Source organism: Halichoerus grypus, chromosome 14 (assembly GCF_964656455.1).
Source record: "Halichoerus grypus chromosome 14, mHalGry1.hap1.1, whole genome shotgun sequence".
NCBI classification, from domain to species: Eukaryota; Metazoa; Chordata; class Mammalia; order Carnivora; family Phocidae; genus Halichoerus; species Halichoerus grypus.
In genome coordinates, this window is record NC_135725.1 from 29,240,598 (window position 1) to 29,262,036 (window position 21,439).

A 21,439-nucleotide genomic window follows, 5' to 3' on the forward strand; every position below is an offset into this window, starting at 1 on the left:
TAAAAGACAACCCACAGGAGAAAGTATTTGCAAATTACAGATGTGATAAGGACTTAACATTTAGAATATATAAAGAACTTCTAAAACTTGGTAACAACAACCAAGAAATAAAAACCTAATTTAAAAATGGGGAAAGGACTTGAATAGGCATTTCTCCAAAAAAGATATACAAATGGCCAATAAGCACATGAAAAGGTGCTTAATATTACCAATCATTAGGGAAATGCAGATCAAAACTACAATGAGATATCACTTCATACCTGGTAGGATAATTTTTTTTTTTTTTTTAAGAGAGCTCGTGTGTGTGTGTGTGTGTGTGTGTGTGTGTTTGTGTGAGCCAGGGTGGGGAGGGGCATGGGGGAGAGAGAATCTTAAGCAGGCTCCATGTCCAGCACGGAGCCTGAGGCAGGCTCAATCTCATGACCGTTAGGATAACTATTATCAAAAATAGAAAACAAGTCTTGGTGAGGATATGAAAAAACTGGAACCCTTTGCATTGCTGCTGGGAATATAAAATGATGCAGCTGCTTGGAATATAAGATGGTGGTTTTTAAAACATTAAGTATAGAATTACCACATTTACCCAAAGAATTGAAAGCAGGAACTTAAATAGATATTTGTACAACCATGTTTATAGCAGTATTACTCGCTGTAGCCAAAAGGTAGAAATAACCCAAATGTTCACTGATGGATGAATGGATAAACAAAATGTATTCTGTACATAAAATGGAATATTCATTCTTAAAAATAAATGAAATTCTTTGTATTATTGAGATATAATTGACATACAACACTATATAAATTTAAGCTATACAGTATAATGACTTACATATATTATGCAGTGATTACCACAGTAAGTTTAGTTAACACCCATCATCTCATGTAGCTTCTAAAAAACAAAAAGGAATGAAATTCTGATCATGCTATAACATGGATGAACCTTTAAGACATTATGCTAATTGAAGTAAGCCAGATATGTAAGGATAAATATTGTATATTTCCACTTATATGATGTATCTGGAATAGTTAAATTAATAGAGACAGTAGAATGGTGGCTACCAGCGGCTGGGGAAGGGAGAGAATAGGGAGTTACTGTGTAATGGGTACAAAGTTTTAGTCTGGGGTGATAAAGTTGTGGAGATGGATGATGGTAATGGTTGCAAACCAATGTGAATTTTCTTAATGCCACTGAACTGTATGTTTAAAAATGGTTAAAGTGGGGAGAACCTGGGTGGCTCAGTTGGTTAAGCATCTGACTCTTGATTTCTGCTCAGGTCATGATCTCAGGCTTCTGAGATTGAGCCCTGCATCAGGCTCACACTGGGCATGAAGCCTGCTTAAGATTCTCTCTCTAGATGGAAAACATCCAAACAGAACTTCCAAAAGAAATTTTTTAAAAGTCACTGAGAAAATGTGATTATTTCAGTAAATGATTGGAAATGTGAGTGTGCAGTGAAGGGGAAGAAACTAAAAAAGCATGGCAAATACAAAACATAAGATAAACTGTGAGAAATAAGGCCAAATATAAATATGAATGGGTTAAAACTTCCTTATTTAAACAAACAAAAAAAGAAATGGAAAATGAAAAGTTAGATTCAGGTTTATGCTTATTACTATATATAAAACTTAAAAATATATAGAAGGTTAAAAATAGGGGCGCCTGGGTGGCTCAGTCGTTAAGCGTCTGCCTTCGGCTCAGGTCATGATCGCAGGGTCCTGGGATCGAGCCCCGCATCGGGCTCCCTGCTCCGCGGGAAGCCTGCTTCTCCCTCTCCCACTCCCCCTGCTTGTGTTCCTTCTCTCGCTGTGTCTCTCTCTGTCAAATAAATAAATAAAATCTTTAAAAAAAAAAAAAAGAAGGTTAAAAATAAAAATATACTTAAAAATCTAATCAGAGAGATGGTAACAAAAAGTGGGAGTGGCAATATTAATATCAAGCCAAATATAGTAGACTTAAAGGCAAGATGCATTAAGGAAAACAAAATGGGGGAACAATCCATGAGGAAAGTATAATAGTCACTCCATAACAAAGCCAAAACTCTTTTATGATGAGAAATGGACAAATCCACAATCATGATGGGAAACTTAATATCCCTCTCTCAAAAATTAATAGATCAACTAGGCAAGAAAAGGAAGTACATAAATTATTTGAATAACAGTTATTTAGCCTTTAACTTAATAAATGTATATAACCATATCACAACTGAAAATACCCAATCTTTCATTTTAGAGCATACTTTTAAATGACTATATATTTTAATAGAAATCACAAGGACTAGATTACATGGCTCCAGTACAAAATAAAATACCCTACAAAATAACAATGAACATGTAGCAAATAAAAATCTAACCATGTGGACGTTTTTAAATATATTTTTAAATAACTCTTGTATGAAAGAGGAAATCAAAGAGTGATGCCAGTAAGGTGGCAGACTAAGAAGCTCTAGGTACATGTTTCCCCACGGGTGGATTAAAAAAACTAGAGACTGATTAAAATAACTTTATCGGAACTCTCTAAATCAGGCAAAGATCTACAGTAATCAAGCAAATTCCCAATCAAGAAGAGGAAGCTATATTCAAAACTGGGAAATTTCATGGCATCTTTACTCATTCTTGCCTTACCCCCATTCACTAATGCAGCACAACCAGGAGGAAGCAACCAATTCCCAGTTCCCTCCCCCTCAGGTTGGAAAGAGCAGTGTGGAACTCCTTTGCAACTTTCTAACCTGTCTGTGAGCTGCCAGAGGGAATGGTTTCTGTTTCACCTGACAGTGCTTAGAGGAGGAATGGTGGCATAACTTGGATCTCAGACTGGCAGAAGCTGTTGAAAGCAGTGATAGGCCCCATGGTGCATGAAAGCTGCAGTGGGATTCTATCCTTGGGATGTGATATTACAGTAGAGGAATATAATAGAATATGTCTAAGGCCCTGAGAAGACACTGAAATGAGACTCTTTGGGAAATTAAGACATATAAAAGTACACATATACACACAGACCCAGGCAGGACACATAACCAGAAATGACCAAAGTAGATTTTAATCCTTACCCTGAGCTGCTCCCAAGACTCAAGATATACCCTGCTAATTAATGAATGTTTTCCATACTAGTCTGCAAAGACTAGAAGTGGCTATTTTATCAAATGGCCAATTTTTTACAAACAAAACAAAAACACAAGACATTTAAAGAAAGAGGAAAACATAGTTCATTCAGAGGAACAAAATCTCCAGAAACCATCCCTAAAGAAACACAGGCATAGGACTTAATAGACAACTGTCCTAACTCTAAGAGCTAGATGGAAACTATGGACAAAGACCTAAAGGAAATCAGGAAAACAATATATAAACAAAATTAGAATATCAGCAAAGAGATAGAAATTATATATAAAAAAAGAACAAAGCAGAAACTCTGAACCTGACAAATACAATAACTGAATTATAAAAAAAAAAAAAATCACTAGAAAGACTCATCATACTCAAACAGGCAGAACAAAGGATCAGCAAACTTGAAGACAGATCTGAGGAGCAAAAAAAACCAAAAACAACAAAAACCAGCAAAGGAAAATAAACATAGCTTAAGGAATTTATGGGACATATTAAATAGACTGATAGACACATTATAGGAATCCAAAAGAAGAGAGAGAAAAGGACAAAGCTATTTGAAGAAATAATGACTGAAATAATAATGTCCCAAATTTGGAAAAAGCATGAATATACAAATACAAGAAATTCAACAAACTCCAGGTAGGATAAACACAAAGATACTCACACTGAGACACATTATCAAGTTGTAGAAAGTTAAAGACAGAGAATGAGAATCTTGAAAGCAGCAAGAAAAAATGGCTTGTAATGTATAAGGGATCCCCAGTAAGATTACCAGCAGATTCTCAACAGAAACCTTACAGACCAGAAGGTTGTGGAATGATATATTTAAAGTGCCAAAAGGAAAAAAAAAAAATCAAGAATTCTGTATCAGGCAAAACTGTCATTCAAAAATGAGGGAGAAATTAAGACAACAGAGCTGAGTTTATTACCACTAGACCTGTCCTACAAGAAATGCTAAAGAGACTTTCAAGTTCAAATTAAAGGACTCTGACAGTAACTCTGACAGTAACTCAAAGCCATATGAAAATATAAAATTCTGCAGTGCTAGTAAGTACAGGGACAAATATAAAAACCAGCATTACTGTAATTTTGGTTTATAAGTCTACTTTTTATAGGGTTTAAAACACAAATGCAGGGGTGTATGTCTGGCTCCATTGGTAGAATGTGCAGTTCTTGATCTTGGGGTTGTGGGATCAAGCCCCACATTGGATGTAGAGATTACTTAAAAATAAAATCTTTAAAAAAGGAAAAAAAATCTTTAAAAAAAGACAAATGTATAAAAGTAATTATAAATCTGTGTTAATGAATACATGATATATAAAGATTTAACTTGTGACAGTGAGGGGCAAAGCTGTAAAGGAGGGTTTTTTAATGCAATTGAAGTTAAATTGGTATCAGTTTAAGATAAGTTGTTACAACTTTTGGATGTTATATATAATCTTCACAAAGAATATATCTATAGAATATACACAAAAGGACATGAGAAAGGAATCAAAATTTGTAACTAAAAAAATCACATAACACAAAGGAAGGCAGTAATGGAGGAAATGAGGGGCAAAATAGCCATGAGACATACAGAAAACAAATAGCAAAAGTAAGTTCTTCTCTATTGTTAATTACGTTATTATTTTTTAGTAAAGATTTTATTTATTTATTTGACAGAGCACAAGTAGGCAAAGTGGGAGGGAGAAGCAGGCTCCCTGCCGAGCAGAGAGCCCAATTCAGGGCTTGATCCCAGGACCCTGGGATCATGACCTGAGCTGAAGGCAGACACTTAACCAACTGAGGCACCCAGGCATCCCTCATTAATTACTTTAAATGTAATTGGGTTAAACTCTTCAATCAAAAGATATAGATTGGCAGAATAGATTAAAAAACAACTACAACACACCATATGCCAACTATATGCAGTCTATAAGACATTCACTTTGGGTTTAAGGACATGCAGAGGTTGGAAGTGAAAGGATGGAAAAAGATACTCCATGCAAATAGTATCGAGAAGAGAGCAGGGTGGTTATTCTAATATCAGATAAAATAAACTTTTGAATACTGTCATAAAAGACAAAGGGTAGTATACTAAATGATAGTTCTTGATTTAACTCACCCAGAAGCTATAACAATTGTAAACATAAATGCACCAAACAAATGAGCTCTAAAATATTAAAGCAAATATTGACAGAATTGAAAGGGGAAAATAGCTCTACAATAGCAGTAGGAGACTTCAATACCCCATTTTCATTAATGGGTAGAACATCCAGTCAGGAGATCAAGAAGGAAAGAAAGACTTGAATAGCCCTATAGACAAATTGGACCTATCAAACGTATACAGAACTCTCCTTCCAACAACAGCATAATACACATTTTTCTTAAGTGCACATGGTACATTCTCCATGATAGGCCATATGTTAGGTTATAAAACATGTTAATAAATTTTAAAAGATTGAAATCTTACAGTTTTCTTTCCAAACACAATAGAATGAAATTAAAAATCAACAGCAGAAAAACACTGGAAAATCCACAGATATGTTGAAATTAAATGGGGTGCCTGGTTGGTTCGGTCAGTTAGGTGTCTGACTCTTGATTTCGGCTGAGGTCATGATCTTGGTGTTGTGAGATCAAGCCCCAAGTCGGGCTCCACACTGGGTGTGGAGCCTGCTTGGGATTCTCTCTTGCCCCCTCCCTTTGCCCCTCCCCCACTGGCACTCGCTCACTCTCTAAAATAATAAATCTTTTAAAAAATTAAATAATACACTCTTAAACAACCAATGGGTTATAAAAGAAATCACAAGAGAAATTAGGAAATATCTTGGGGAAAAATAAAAATGAAAACACAATATTAAAACTTATGGGATGCAGTGAAAGAAGTACAAAGAGAAGTTTATAGTGGCAAACACATTAAAAAAAAAAGAAAGGTCTGAAGTCAACACTCTAACCTCATACCTTAAGGAACTAGAAAAAGAAGAACAAACTAAACCCAAAGCTATCAAAAGGAAGTTAATAAAGATTAGAACAGAGATAAATGAGAGACTAAACAATAGAAAAAAAAATCAACAAAACCAAGAGATCATTTTTCAGAATGATCAACAAACTTGACAAACCTTTAGCTAGATTAAGAAAAAAAGACTGAAATAACTAAAATCTGAAGGAAAAAGGGGACATTACTATTGATTTTACAGAAATAGAAAGGATTGTAAGACAGTACTATAAACAGTTGTACACCAACAAATTGGACGACCTAAATGAAATGGACAAATTCCAAGAAACGTAACTTACCAAGACTGAATCACTGAATGACAAAGAAATAGACGATAGGGATAAACCTTACAACTAATAAAAAGATTGAATCGGTCATCAAAATACCAACAAACAAAAACCCAGGACCAGATGGCTTCACCAATGGATTCTACCAAGCATTTAAAGAAGAATTAATACCAATCCTTCTGAAGCTCTTACAAAAACTTGAAGAGAAAGGAACACTTCCTAACTTATTCTGTGAGGCCGGCATTACCCTGATACCAAAGCTTTTATGGGATATGCAGTATTATCATGCCCATTTTACACACGAGGAAGGTGAGGCACAACAAATTGAAGTAACTTGCTCAAGTTCACAGCCAGTGATTTCAGGATCTGAATTCATGCACTCTGACATGCAGAGCCCACACTGTTAACCAGCATCTCACCACTGACCGATGTAAAGGAAAATAATCAAATGAAAGCCACAGAAAAATTTCTGCTATTTTTTTTATCTTAACAACATTTGTTTTAATTTTGTTTTTTTTCATCTGGGCCATTAAATCCTAATATATTATTTATCCCAGCGTACTGTGTTTTGGTACTCAGTTTAAGTTAGTTGCCAATAAAACTAAATGAACAGCATCTCTCTCTCCCTGTCCTTTAGTTGACTCTGGCCGGAGGAATCAAGGAGAGAAACGAAGATATAGACCTCCATACTGTATAACAGTTCCTCAGCACTTGTTTTCATAGTAAAAAAGACCATCACTTAACGTATCCCTTCTTAATGGACGTAGAAATTGATGAAGCGCAGGTCCAAAGTAACATGTTGTAAGGTTTTTGTCTGTAAAGATTAAAGAATATGTATTCTAACAGAATCTATCCTATTCACCAATTGACTGAGCACACACCCAGAAGACATTTCCTTAGATCCATTTAAAAAATTTTTTAAGACTCCATTCCATTGTGGGAGAGAAAGGGATTGTGAGTCCCTCTGTATCTAGGCTGCAGGATGGACGTGAGAATGCAGTAACTTACCCTGGCTGTGCTGTGCCACAGGGTCCCCCATCCCCCTCTGCGGGTGCAAGATTTTTGGGGCCCTAGGATACCCTCTAGTAAAGCCCTTCTCTATGAGGAGCAATGAGTGAAGGAGGCAGAGAGTACCAGATACAACAACATAGAGTGACTTTACAAGGTCAAAATTAAATTTCCCCCAAATTTTAACAGTTTCAAACATGAGGCAGTTTGACCTTGCCCCTGGTCCCCACCGCCCAGCCCATGACTATAACAGATATTTAGAAACAGGTGACTTGGGGCTCCTGGGTGGCTCAGTCGGTGAAGCATCTGCCTTCAGCTCAGGTCATGATCCCAGGGTCCTGGGATTGAGCCCCACATCGGGCTCCCTGCTCAGCGGGGAGTCTGCTTCTCCCTCTGCCTGCCCCCTCCCCCTGCTCGTGCTCTCTCTCTGTCAAATAAATAAATAAAATCTTAAAAACAAAAAAACAGGACATCATCCAGAGCATCCAATAAAGCCTTCACCTGAGAGAAGCTCCCAGGCTTAGACCTACAGTTAACCAGTGTGGTAAATGAGGTTATTGTTTTAATTTGCACTATGGTCCATGTCAAAATACCTGGGGTGCTAGTCAACTGAGTGATTCAACCAGACAGAAATCTCTGTGAAATTAGGGCTGCAGATCTACACTTCTATAGGTTTGCCAGTTGATTAACTGTTCCCCTCCCCCATTTTAAACAGTTTTGTTGAGGTATATATAATTGACGTACAATAAACTGTGCATACGTTTCTTTTTAAATTAAAATTTTAGTAACATTCCATTTTTCTATCCTAAAGCTACCTCCTGAACCCAAAGTTGTTTCATTTGATTTTTGTTGGTTTTTGTTTTTAATCTTTTTACAGAGCATATAGGATTGGGCAGTGCAGGGATGTGAAAGTGTTTAGGCTGATATCTTTGGGAACTGTGGAGGAGATCATGTACTTACGACAGGTATACAAGCAGGTAAATATATTTCCCTTTTCCTAATTAAGAAGTAAACATTTGTCTATTTCAAAAATTTCAGAAATTTGTGTAGAAATTGTTTTTTCATTTTATTCTAACTAGAATATGGAATTTAATAAGATTATGAAATATACTTTAGAATATATTCTGTAAAACGGATGAATTCTTATGTTCATTGAACTTCAGAGCTGAAATTTTCTTTGAGTAGCACTTTTTAAGCTTTAATGTGTACATGAATTACGTAGGGATCTTTAAACTACAGATTCTGATTTAGTAGCTCTGGGTAGAGCCCAAGAGTTCTACATTTTTAACAAGCTCCCAGGAGTGCCAACACTACTGCGGACCACAATTTGAGTAGCAAGGTCACAGCCCCCCAGCCTGTGGGACAAGACATAATTGTATGCCACAGATGGCATACAGGTGCACTGACACATTGATCTCACAGCTCTCTGGGCAGCAAGATTACCTAAACCAACTTGTAGCCTTAAGAAACCTTTCCAGAGAGGTGTTCATGTTACCATTTTCTGCATGTACCATTGTATGAAGAAGACTAAGGGAAAAATCCCTTAGAGATATCTAATGCAACCATTTCATGTTGTACATAATGAAACTGGGACCCAGGGACATCCCAGTAAATGGAATAACAGGGATAGAACTCAAGTGTACTAACTACTGTGCCGGTGCTTTTAGTGTTCATCTGAGATTGTATTAACTCTTTAATATCCTTAGGGTATCAATTACTTCACCATTTATGTCTCTAAATAAACAAAATTTATTTAGTTTATAATTGCTCACTTGAGAAGATCTGGAATGAGGTTCAAGTTTAATTATAAATGTTAAATTTGAATTACTCCCTATATATTCCGTTGGCATCTATTTAAGAGCAAACATGTGGTGGTAGTTAACCTAAGAATGATCCAATCTTAAATTTATGCTGTTTTCTTAATTCTAAAAATAGAATTGTACACAGCAGTTTTGTTTTTTCTTAAAGCACTTAGCTCTATAAGAAACCTTTCATCTTTTTGTTCTTTGGTATAGCACAACTACTTGAACATTATTTTGTTCAGATATATTTAAACAGTGCTGGAAAAAAGGAGAACATTATTCTTTTCATCTTAGGAGCAGTTCTTTAGAATATTGTCTTAGACTTGTCACAATCCAGTATAATTTTTCTGTCCATTACTATATATATGTAGTAATTTTCTATATGTATATGCTATATATATGTACATATATATACACTATATAATACTATTACTTCAGAAGATGAGGATAATGTCCATTTTCAGAAGTTTGTATGCTCTAGTTGGTTATTAAAATATTTTTTAAGCATGAGCCCTTTAGGAAAGACTCAGCCATATAATTAGGTAGGCACAAATCAAGATAATATGGCAGTTGTGTGAGGAAAAAGGCAAGAGATGTGATTTAAAGGTTGACTGGAGTTTGAACCAAGAGTGCATGTGGCATACACACTCTAGCTAGCTTTCTGAGTATTCCTCAAATCCCTTGGGGAAAAAGAAATCCAAAATGATTTTTTAAATTATTTATTTGAGAGAGAGAGAGAGAGCAAGGAGTCGGGAGAGGACCAGAGGGAGAGGGAGAGAGGAAATCTCAGGTAGACTCTGCTCTGAGCGTGGAACCCCATGTGGGGCACAATCCCATGACCCTGATACCATGACTGAGCCGAAACCAAGAGTTAGACACTCAACCAACTGAGCCACCCAGGCACTCCCAAAAATGATGTTTAAAAAAACTGTAAAAATTTTGGAAAGTAAGAAGAGTTCTATTTGTGGCCCAGAAGTTATAAGGAACCCTAAAAGACAAAAGGCATTTGGGATCAGATTGAAGGAAGAAGCCAAGCTAAACTCAGAAAGAGACTATTAAAAAAGGTAGGTGCAGCTTCTGGATATTCCAAGTTAGAGTCAGCAGATACTAAAAAAAAAGGGGGGGAGTCTTAGGGTGACTATGATGCCCCCTCTTTGGGATATCATTGATGATCTAACAAGATGGGTTAGCCCCGTATAATCTTACCCCAATTGCAGCAAATTAGAGCCAACAGAGGTGTCTGCTCTCAAGTAGGAACAATAAATAGAAATACTGGAAGCAAAAAAGCAAGACAGAGCTCCATATTTTGCTGAAATTGAGAAGAAAGTCCCTCCTGTTGCCCAGAAGATTAAATACTTACACGTCCCCTGCTCTGAATGATCACCGCAGTAGGCTGAGATAAGAATGTAGGGTATTTGAAGACAGATAAATACCCAACAAAAAATAATTTTTGAACAGTTTAAGAAAAGGAACACTATGAAAATGGTCCTCAAAGATACCAAGTCCTAATCCCTGGAATCTGTAAATGTTTCTTTATGTGGAAAAAAGGGTCTTTCAGATGTGATTAAGGATTTTGCAATGGGGCAAATAGCCTGGATTAGCCAGGTAGGTTCTAAATCACAAATGTCCTTATAAGAAAGAAGCAAGGGGAAATCTGACACAGACAGAAGAGAAAACAATGTTACCACAGCGACAGAGAATGGAGTGATGTGGTCACATGCTAAGGAATGCTGGTAGCCGCCGACAGCTGGAAGAGGCAAGGAATGGGTTCTCTCCTAGAGCATCTGCAGAGAGCATGGCCCTGCCAAACCTTGATTTCAGCCCAGTGATACTGATTTCAGACTTCTGGACTCCAGAACTGTAAGAGTAAAATAAATTCATTTTGATTTAAGCCACCAAGTTTATAATTTGTTACAAGAGCCATCAGAACTATTATAGGCACTCAAAAAGGAGAAGAGGTAGAGGAAGAGGAAGAACAATTAACATCAGAGAAGACAAAAATTAATAGAAAAGAATAAAATAGAACTTTAAAAATGTATAAGTAGCATTTTCAAATGATGAGTGGGGCTGGGGGGGGGGGGTTGTTGCCTGCGTGGCTCAGTGAAGTGTCTGACTCTTGATTTTGGCTCAGGTCGTGATCTCATTTGTCATGGCATCAGTCAAGCCCCATGACTGGCTCTGCACTCAGTGGGGAATCTGCTTGGGGACTGTCTCCCTCTGCCCCTCCACTCTCTCTCTCTGAAATAAATAGATCTTTTTTTTTTTTTATAGATTTTATTTATTTAACAGAGAGACACGGTGAGAGAGGGAACACAAGCAGGGGGAGTGGGAGACAGATAAGCAGGCTTCCCACCGAGCAGGGAGCCTGATGCGGGGCTCGATCCCAGGACCCTGGGATCATGACCTGAGCCGAAGGCAGACGCTTAACAACTGAGCCACCCAGGCGCCCCAATAAATAGATCTTTAAAACACAACAACAAAAAAAGGTGAGTGAGGTTGTAGGATCCTAGAAATAAGAACAGACTACCAGAAGAAGAATCCATTAGCTTCCAGAAAATGAAGAACTCCAGAGATAGCCTGAGTAGAAGAGAGCAATGTTTTCATCTAAAAGAGAGAGCTAAACAATTATTCTAGATTACAGAGCAAAAAGACAAAGAATATATGTAAGAAAAGTTAGGGGAAATGAATTCTAGGTGTAGAAGTTCTAATACCAGTCTTATAGTTGAAGAGGGGAATAGAAGGAAGGGACGGAAAGAAACTCTAAATAAAGGACGAAGAATATAAAAAGTAGAAAACAAGAGTCCAAGAATTATATAGGCCCATGTAATTATGAGTGCTAAACAGGATGAATGAAAATAGATCCACACTTACACCATCTTTCTATTATTATAAAACACCAAGGATAAAGTGAAAAGTCCTCTAAATTTCCAGAGATGAACCTGGAGAGAAAAAAAAAACATTACCTATAATAGTACTAAGATTAGATAAACATCTGACTTCTTATTAGTGATTCTGGATGCTTAGGAGCAATGATTTCAGATGAGGGAAAATGATGCCTTATATTGTCAAGGAAAGTGAATTTTTAATTCAAACCTTTCTCATAAAACAAGACTTTAACCTAGATGACTTCCACAGTGAATTCTATCAAACGATATTCTTTTTGAAAACAAAGGAGGAGAGAACACTTGTAACTTATTTTAGAAAGATAGAAAAATGTTGATACCAAAATTTGGCAAAGATATTACAAGAACAGAAAATTACAGACCAATATCTCTTATGAACATGAATGTAAAAATCTTTAACAAAGTCTCTGTTAGAACTTGAATTGTGTGCCCCCTCCAAAGAAAAGGTATGTTAAAGCCCTTCCCCTATGTGTAACTTTGAAGGGGATCTTATTTGGAAGTAGGGTCTTTGCAGATGTAATCAAGTTAAAATAAGGTCATACTGGATTAGGGTGGACCCTAATCCAATGACCAATATCCTTATAAGAGGGACATTCAGATACAAACTGACACTGAGGGAGAATGACCTTGATGAAGGAGGCAAAGATTGGAGTAATGCAGTTTCAAACCAAGAATGCCAAGGATAGGCAGGAACCAAGGGTCTTCACTTGGAACCTTCAGAGAGAGTGTGGTCCTGCCAACATCTTGATTTCAGACTTTAGCGTCCAGAACTGTGAGAGAATCAATTTCTGTTGTTTTAAACCATCCAGGTTGTGGCATTTTGTTAAGGCAGTCTTAGGGAACTAATACAGCCTCAAAGGCAAATATTGTAAATTTAACTACATTTTTATGTGAAACTTCTGTATGACAGAGGACCTACAAGCCAAATTTAAAAAGTATCTAGGACATCATTAGTTTTTGATGTAGTGTTCAACATTCATTAGTTGCATGTAACACCCAGTGCTCATCACTACATGTGCCCTCCTTAATAATATATGCTGGCCAATTGAACATAATAATAAAAAAATTAAAATAATTTTTAGAAACAAATCAGAAAATACCAGGTACACATTATTAAAGATGGAGCTAAGAAATAGATTAAAATACATGAGTATGAACCAAGAAACGCTCCCCTATATGCCCTTTTTAATGTCCAGATAATCAATATAAAGAGTTTTTTGGGAGGGCGCCTGGGTGGCACAGTGGGTTAAGTGTCTGACTCTTGGTTTCAGCTCAGGTTGTGATCTCAGGGTCATAGGATCAAGCCCTGCATCGGGCTCCACAGTCAGTGCGGAGTCTCTCTCTCTCTCTCTCTCTCTTCCTCTCTCAAATAAATAAATCTTTAAAATAAAAATAAAAAGTGTCTAGGAGGAAAATGTCCATGTATATGGTAAACAAAGGATTAGCATCTATAGTGCATAAAGAACTTCCACAAACCAATAAAAAGACTATGATTAGGCATTTTATTGAAGGAAAAATACAAATGGTTAATGCATATATGAAAGGATGCCTAACCACAGTTGTAATCTAGAAATATAAAATAAAACAATACTATGGGGGAGACGAACCATGAGAGACTATGGATTCTGAGAAACAAACAGAGTTCTAGAGGGGAGGGGGGTGGGGGGATGGGTTAGCCGGGTGATGGGTATTAAAGAGGGCACGTACTGAATGGAGCACTGGGTGTTATACACAAACAATGAATCGTGGAACACTACATCAAAAACTAATGATGTAATGTATGGTGATTAACATAACATAATAAAATAAAAAAACAATACTGTGTTATGCACATTCTGCAAAAACTTTTTTGTGTGTGGGTTTTTGTTTTGGGGAGTGGTTTTAGAGATATAGAGAGATTGGTACTATTCATTATTGGTGGGAGTATTTGTAAAGAGGTACTCATACTATTTTTGAGAATATAACTTGGTCCATTTATTTTATAGGCTAAGTTAACATTTTAAAACATATAGCACCTTCTTATCTGTCTGACAAAAATACTCTTACATACGCACAGTGAAGGATAACAAGGATTTATATTCAGCATTATTAGTATTTGTTTAAAAAAATGAAAAAAAGAAATAGCCTAAATGTCTTGTAGTAGCAGAATGATAACATAAATTCTGATACATGCAACAGAAAAAAAAAATTATAGACCAGATGTACTGATCTGGCAAGACCTCTAAGACATTTTTAAGTGGGACTGAAAAACCTGACTCACAGAACAAGTATATCAATTATGTTGATGCATAAAGTTATTTCTATGTGTATATATAAATAGCTCTAACTGCATTGAAAAAGATCTAGAAGGATATACCTAAACATTACAATCTTACTAAGACTTATAAAGGATGATCTGTATTATTCAAGGGGGACTATCACTTTGATATTTTGTTTGCATTTGTTGTGATAATGCATTCAGACATTTTATACTTTTAAAAAATAAAACACCTACAAAGAAACTGTACTCCTTCATGTTTGGAGCATTTCATATAATCTAAATTCACTTTAATTTCTGAATGCCAAATTTTAGATTATATGAAATGCTCCAAATATATATGAAAGGTGAATAGATATATATAATTTAGAAATACATTTGTATTTGCAGAAGAATTGTAAGAATAGCCCAAAGAACACCCAATTAACTTCACCCAAATTCCCCAGTTGTTAACATTTTATCACATTTGCTTTTCTCTTTCCCTCAGCCATGATCTTTATTTTTCTGAACCATTTGAGAGAAAGTTGCAGATATATCACTTCTAAGTTCTCTAGTGTCTATTTACCCCAAAGAAGGACACTCTCCTATTTATATGTACATATCAGAATAGTTGCCTGCATATAAATACTCAGTTTTGTGTGTTGTCCTGCACTTGGCTTTTTCCCTCTGCTCTCCTCTCCAGAATGCAGTTATCCCAATCAAGAAACTAACATGGATTACCTTGTAATCCACAAAACTCAATTCAGATTTCACCAACTTCCTGGCAATTTCTTGTCTCCTTTTTCTTTTCTGGTTCAGGATCCAAACCAGGATCGTGGTTATAGAGAATTTCTTTTCATGTCTCTTTAGTTTTCTTTAACCTAGAGTAGTTAGTTACCCAAGCTTTCCCTGTCTTTCATGACCTTCACAGTGTTAAAGAGTAAGGCCTTTCCTTGTGTTAGCTCGCCTTTAAAGTAGGTCCATTTGATGTTCCTCATGTCCAGATTCAAGCCAAGAACCCCTGGCACAAATAGTTCAGAAACAATTCTGTGCTCTTCTCCTTGCATTGGTCAGAAGGCGCCTGGTGGTGACCTTTATTTCCATTCAGTTTCGTGTCTGTCAGCTTTCTTCATTGCAGTCACCATTTTTTCCCTTTATAATTGATAAGTATTTTATGGGGACATCCTCTGAGACTATGCCAATATCCTGTTCCTTGTTAAGCCTGTATCCATCAGCCTTAGCCCTCATTGCTAATTCCCACCTGAATCAGCTACCACTATGATGATTGTCAGATGGTGACTTTTTAATTTCCATTATTCCTTCTTCTTTGTTGCTCTTCTACCATAAAAAAGAGTTTCCCTTGTTTTCTATATATTTATTTAATCTATATGGACTCATGGGATCCTGTATTAGTAATAGGTTACAGTCTGTTGAATTTCACTGTATATTTTGATGTTAAAACTGCCTTGCTTCGGTCCAGTGAGACAAGGTGGATTTTGTGTCATTTTGTCAAGCCTCCATCATTCCTTTTACATGTCCTTACTCTGGTAGGCTGAATGATGTTCCCCCAAAGATGTCCACATCCTAATCCCACAAACCCATCTGGATTCTCTGTGTGAGCCAGAGTAATCACTGAAGGGAACAGTTGGGCAGGAAGTTCAGAGAAAGGAGAGAAGGAGGAAAGCAGAAGCAGAGGGTCAGAATGATATGAAGATGCCACGCTACTGGTCTTGAAGATGGAAGAAGGTGTCATGACTCCTTAGCATGGCGAACATTGCTTCTTTTCTTTCTACCTCATGTACATTTTGTGCATTGTTATGAAGAAATCCAAACGTTTTGTAGCCTTGAATGGGTTTTTCTTAAGCCGGAACCTGAGCTACATTTTCCAATTACTGATTTTTTCCTCCTCACCCTCTTTAATTCTAACATTATTTTCTTATAGCAGCCTATAGATGGATGTATCTGACCTTCACTTTTACTGGAGCCACTATGGAAAACTTATTTTACGTACAAAATAATGTGCCTTTTATAAATTTTGTGGTAAAACTTTGGTAGGGAACTTACAAAGATGCAGATTAATGCTTACAAATTACTTTGGTGATTATATTTAGTTTAAGGGAGAGTCAGTAGCAAAGGGTAAAATCATCAACTGGACCATCAGGTACATCAGTTGCTATGGTGATTCACTTTTCCCAGACTATAGCCTATGTTTCTAGAATATTGATACCAACTGATCAACTTGGATGCTGATCCAAAGCTTCCTCAAACTAAGTTCCCAAGGGTCTTGTTTTAAAAGGGACATCCTGGAGATGAGAAATTTTTACAAGTATTAATTTTGGATTTAACCAAATCCAGGTATAAATTCTAGAAATGACACTTCCTAGCTGGGCAGTCTATGAGAAGACACTTAATTTCTCTAAACTTAAGTCTTTATTTCTAAAAAGGGAGATAATAATGTCTTATAGGTAGGTATTAAATGAGAGTATGTACAAATATTACACAGGTAGTAAGTATTCAATAAATAGCAGCTATTATTAACAAGAATTATTTTAGTTGCCTAGAGTAATGTATTACAGTACAAATCAACTTAAATCACAATACAGTATCACTTGGGCACCTGGGTGGCTCAGTTGGTTAAGCGACTGCCTTCGGCTCAGGTCATGATCCTGGAGTCCCTGGATCGAGTCCCGCATCGGGCTCCCTGCTCGGCAGGGAGCCTGCTTCTCCCTCTGACCCTCCCCCTTCTCATGTGCTCTCTCTCTCATTCTCTCTGTCTCAAATAAATAAAAAAAAAAAAAAAAAACAAAAAAACAATACAGTATCACTTCTTACTAATCCTTACATCAACAATGCACTGAAGTTATTTTCCACTCTGTGCAGTCTGTGTTTCTTCCAAGAAATTTTAAAGTGTATATGGGGTTAATGATTATATTTACATTGCATTTAGTAAAATACCTCGCAAATAAAGAAATACACTATTGTTGTTACTAAAGTGGTATATGTCCTTCAAGTTTCCTTCTATATTCAAGTGTTTCAAAGATGCAGTGTTTCTAAACAGTGATTGGGTTTTTGCTGCTGGTTGACAATGTAACGATGGACACAATTAGTTTGACAGCAACATAATTATCATGTAGTTACTTAGGTTATAATTTAACTTTGGTGAAATAGGGATATTTTTGTCAGTTTTAGTAGTTCCTGTTGTAATGAGTCTAGAAAGGAGAAAAGTGTATTCAAATGTATCCTTTTATCATTAAACATTTTACATCAAATGAATATTGCATAGTGATGGGATCTTGACTCAGTTGGTAGAAAACAGATAAAATAGGAAATGTAAGATCTCTTCTTCAATAAGACTGGCCCGATTACTATTATTTCACCATAATGGCAACATCTGCCAGGGAAATTAAAATAAAATTTCCTCCCTAAGGAGATTCTGCCTGCTCCAGCTAAAGCTGTGTATATACAGGGAATGCCAGGAAATTCTGACATATTGTTGGAGCAAACACTTCAAAAGTATCTTGTGTTTTTTCTGTTTTAGCAACTTCACTGTGTGGTGGTTGGAAGTGAAAATGCCAAGCGATATTTTGAAGCGGTTCAAGGATCAAAAGAGCATCGAGGAGAGCTTTTTGGGGTCTATAATCTCTTCAAACTAAGGTCCCAAGGGTCTTGTCTTACGAGGGACATCCTCGAGGTGTGAAATTGTTCCCTGAACTTTTCAATGATATTTTAAATACCGTTTTCTCCCTCAGGAAACTTGAAATATAATTGCTGCTACCTTTTCAGAGACATTTGGGGTTTTCTTAGTAAAAAATGCCTTGTGTTTAGAATTTTGACTTTTAGAAAAATAGGAAGTGAATTATTGTACCTCTAAACCAAGATTTCCCCATGTGTAGTTGTAAATAATGTATACACACAAATACAGATACATATAGTAGATAGTATGACCTCCAAGACCATATTCAGACTGTCAAAGAGAAATGTATTATTTTGAGAACAGCTGCTAAAGTCAGGAACTAAAAAAAAAGAGAGAGAGAGAGACTTTCCTAAATAAACAAAAATATAAAATGTGTTTTGATTAAAAGTTACCAAATACTCCCTGAGATGCACTCTCATGTCTCATGGAGATTTTTGTTTTCTGTTCCCAATAAAAATTCCACACCAATATTTCAAACTCTCAGTTGTGTTCATCCTTAGCATACAGATGTTTCTTATTCTTCAAACAGAAATTTCTATCCTTTTTTAAAAATCGCTTAAATTAAAAAAAAAAAATCGCTTAAATTCTTTGATATGTCAGGATACTAAGGGTATTAGCCTGTTTTCTAGTTGATACCGATGTGAGTATCATAAAATCCTGGAATATCATCTTTTTCAATCCCTTCATCATATAGATGAGGAAAATGAGTCTCAGAAAACTCAAAGATTTTTTCCCTTAACTTCCAGGACTTTGTAGTAAAACCTTCACATACTTCATTGATTTAGTCAGTTTCATAAAAATGGGTCAAGAACAATTGGTCCCTGTCCTTAAAGAACTTAGACCATCTTGATGAGAGGTGAAAGAGAACACTTACATAATGAACATGTAATATCATGTTAAGCAAGATGGCTAAGAGGGAGGCATGTGTTGTGTATATCCTGGGAATATTGCAACTATTGTACAGTGTCTGATGTATACTGCTGAATTTTTGTTTTATAGTAACTATTTGAATTGAGTGGCCCATTTGAAGTCCCCCTGTCTTGGGCGCCTGTCTGGGTTAGTCAGAAGAGCATGCGACTCTTGATCTCAGGGTTGTGGATTTAAGCACCATGTTAGGTGTAGAGATTACTTTAAAATAAATTAAAAAAAATAAAGTCCCCGTCTTTTTCTTGAATATACCGTCTCTTTCATGGACTTGTTCTTTCCCATTCCTTTTTTATAATCGGTAACCTTGTTAGTATTCCAGGCCCCCCTCAGATCCTACTTCCTTCTCAGAGTAATACCCAACATACCAACCTATATTGGTGTTTCTCATTTAAAAATATTGTCTATAAAGTATGTTAGCATTATATGACTTATCCTTTTTTCTCTCATTTATCAAATATTTGAGTTCTTTATTTTATCAGAATAGCAGCCTATTCCTTAAGCAAATGTTAGGTAAGACATTCGGTAGGACAAGTTATTAAATGAAAAGTTCTCTTGTTTTCTGGTTGTCCTAAGTATATCTTGTTTCTCCTCCAGGATTGTTTATTAATGACAGGACTCTCTTGGTCTTATATTTTGTTTGTGGTGAAATATGCTTAACTTCTTACTAGGCATATCATCAGCACCCCAATATTAAATTAAATTTTGAATTAAAATTGCTCATTTGTTATCAGCCAGAATTTAAAATTATTCAAGCTGGGTGCTTACAGGCTAGAATAAATATCTCTTCCCCTAAAAAAACAAATAATAATAATAATAATAAAAATTATTCAGGCATGGTTAGATTCATGCTGCTTTTGGCCAAACAATGTTTTAAAAAAAAGGTTGCTGGAGTGGAAGGGGGTGGGAGGGATGGGGTGGCTGGGTGATGGACATTGAGGAGGGTATGGACTATGGTGAGTGCTGTGAATTGTGTAAGACTGATGAATCACAGACCTGTACCCCTAAAACAAATAATACATTATATGTTAATAAAAAAATAAAAAAAATATCATTATTCCAAGCCCTATGTAATTGAAGCATATATCAAAAAGCAAAAGAATTATTTCACTTCCTGCAATATGTTTTTAATTTTTAAAGGTTGTAGAAAATCTCTTTTAAAATGTTTTAAAATGTAGAAATTTTCATTTATAGAACACTTTTAATCTGATGATTTCCAGGCAATTTAGTTCTACTTTGCACTGACTTTATCTATATCATGATCTCCCTTTAGAGAGAGATATTGAGGGCTAATTTCACAAACATCTATTGAGTATATGCTAAATGTCAGGTACTACCCATCATAGAGCTAGGCATACAGAAATGAATAAAATAGACAAAAAGTCCTACCTACAAAAAACTTACATTCTATTTTGGGGAAAAAAATAATAAACAAAAAAATGATACATATAGTCTTATGACAATAGGCTCTGAGAATAAAAATAGAGCAGGTAGAAGATGAATGACTTCTGGAGATCTAATGCCCAGCATCATGCTTATAGTCAATAATACGTATTATATACTTCAAAGTCGCTAACGGAGTGGATATTAAATGGTCTCACCACAAAAAAGAAGTGATTATTCTATGGCATGATAGAGATGTTAGCTAAAGCTATGGTGGTAATCATATTGCAATAGATAAATGCGTCAAAACATGTTGTACACCTTAAGTGTACACAGTGTTATATGTAAATTATATCCTAATAAAAAAATTAGAGCAGGGAAGGGAAATAGGAAGACTGTCAAGGAAAGAGCATTGCAGTTTTAGATGGAATAGCCAAGGAAGTGCTCACTAGGAGGTTGCAATTGATTCTTTGAAGAGATGAAGGAGGAAGATGTGTTTTACACAGAGGAATAAATGCAAAAGCCCTGCAGGAGGAGCATGCCCAGCAGAATTTCCAAATGGCAGGAAAGCCAGAGTGGCCGGAGGGGAGTGAGCAAGAAAGCAAGAGATGGGGCCAGAGAGATGACAGGAAGCCAGATCACGTGGGCACTTTGACTTTGACTTTGAGTGAGACAAAAAGCAAGTAGAGGGTTCTGAACAGAAGAAAAACATAGTCTGACCTCTACAATCTAGATTAAATATTAAGAATTAGAATATAGAAGTACAAAAGCAGAAGCAAAACACCAGGTAGGTGGATACTGCAATAATCTAGCCAAGAGATGATGGTGGTTTGGACCAGAGCAATAGTGGTAGATGGCGTGAGAAGTGGCTGGATTCTGTATATATTACCCAGGTGGTGCTGACAGGATTTGCTGATGGATTAGATACAGGGTATGAGAACAAAAAGAGGAGTTAAGGATGACTCCAAGGTGTTTGGCCTGAGAAACAGAAGACTGGAGTTGCCATTTACCTATCACAAAGGGGTTCCAACAGGATTGAAGATTTCTGGTGCTGCCTGTTCCATCTGTTGTAGCCATTTGGCTTTAGAAAGGATAAATATAGTACTGGGATGGAGACCCCCCCTCC

The 21,439-nt window shown here is 36.3% G+C and overlaps 1 protein-coding gene across 3 annotated transcripts in view; it reads left to right on the forward strand.

Annotated features, from left to right (window-relative positions):
* The window catches only part of ERCC6L2 (ERCC excision repair 6 like 2), a 133,345-nt gene that overhangs the window by 71,334 nt on the left and 40,572 nt on the right, over nucleotides 1-21,439 (forward strand). For all 3 annotated transcript variants that reach the window (XM_036084778.2, XM_078062114.1, XM_078062115.1), the window contains 2 exons: nucleotides 8,249-8,348; nucleotides 17,851-18,003. In XM_036084778.2, coding sequence (XP_035940671.2) covers nucleotides 8,249-8,348; nucleotides 17,851-18,003 — 253 coding nt within the window. The remainder of the gene's footprint in view (nucleotides 1-8,248; nucleotides 8,349-17,850; nucleotides 18,004-21,439) is intronic.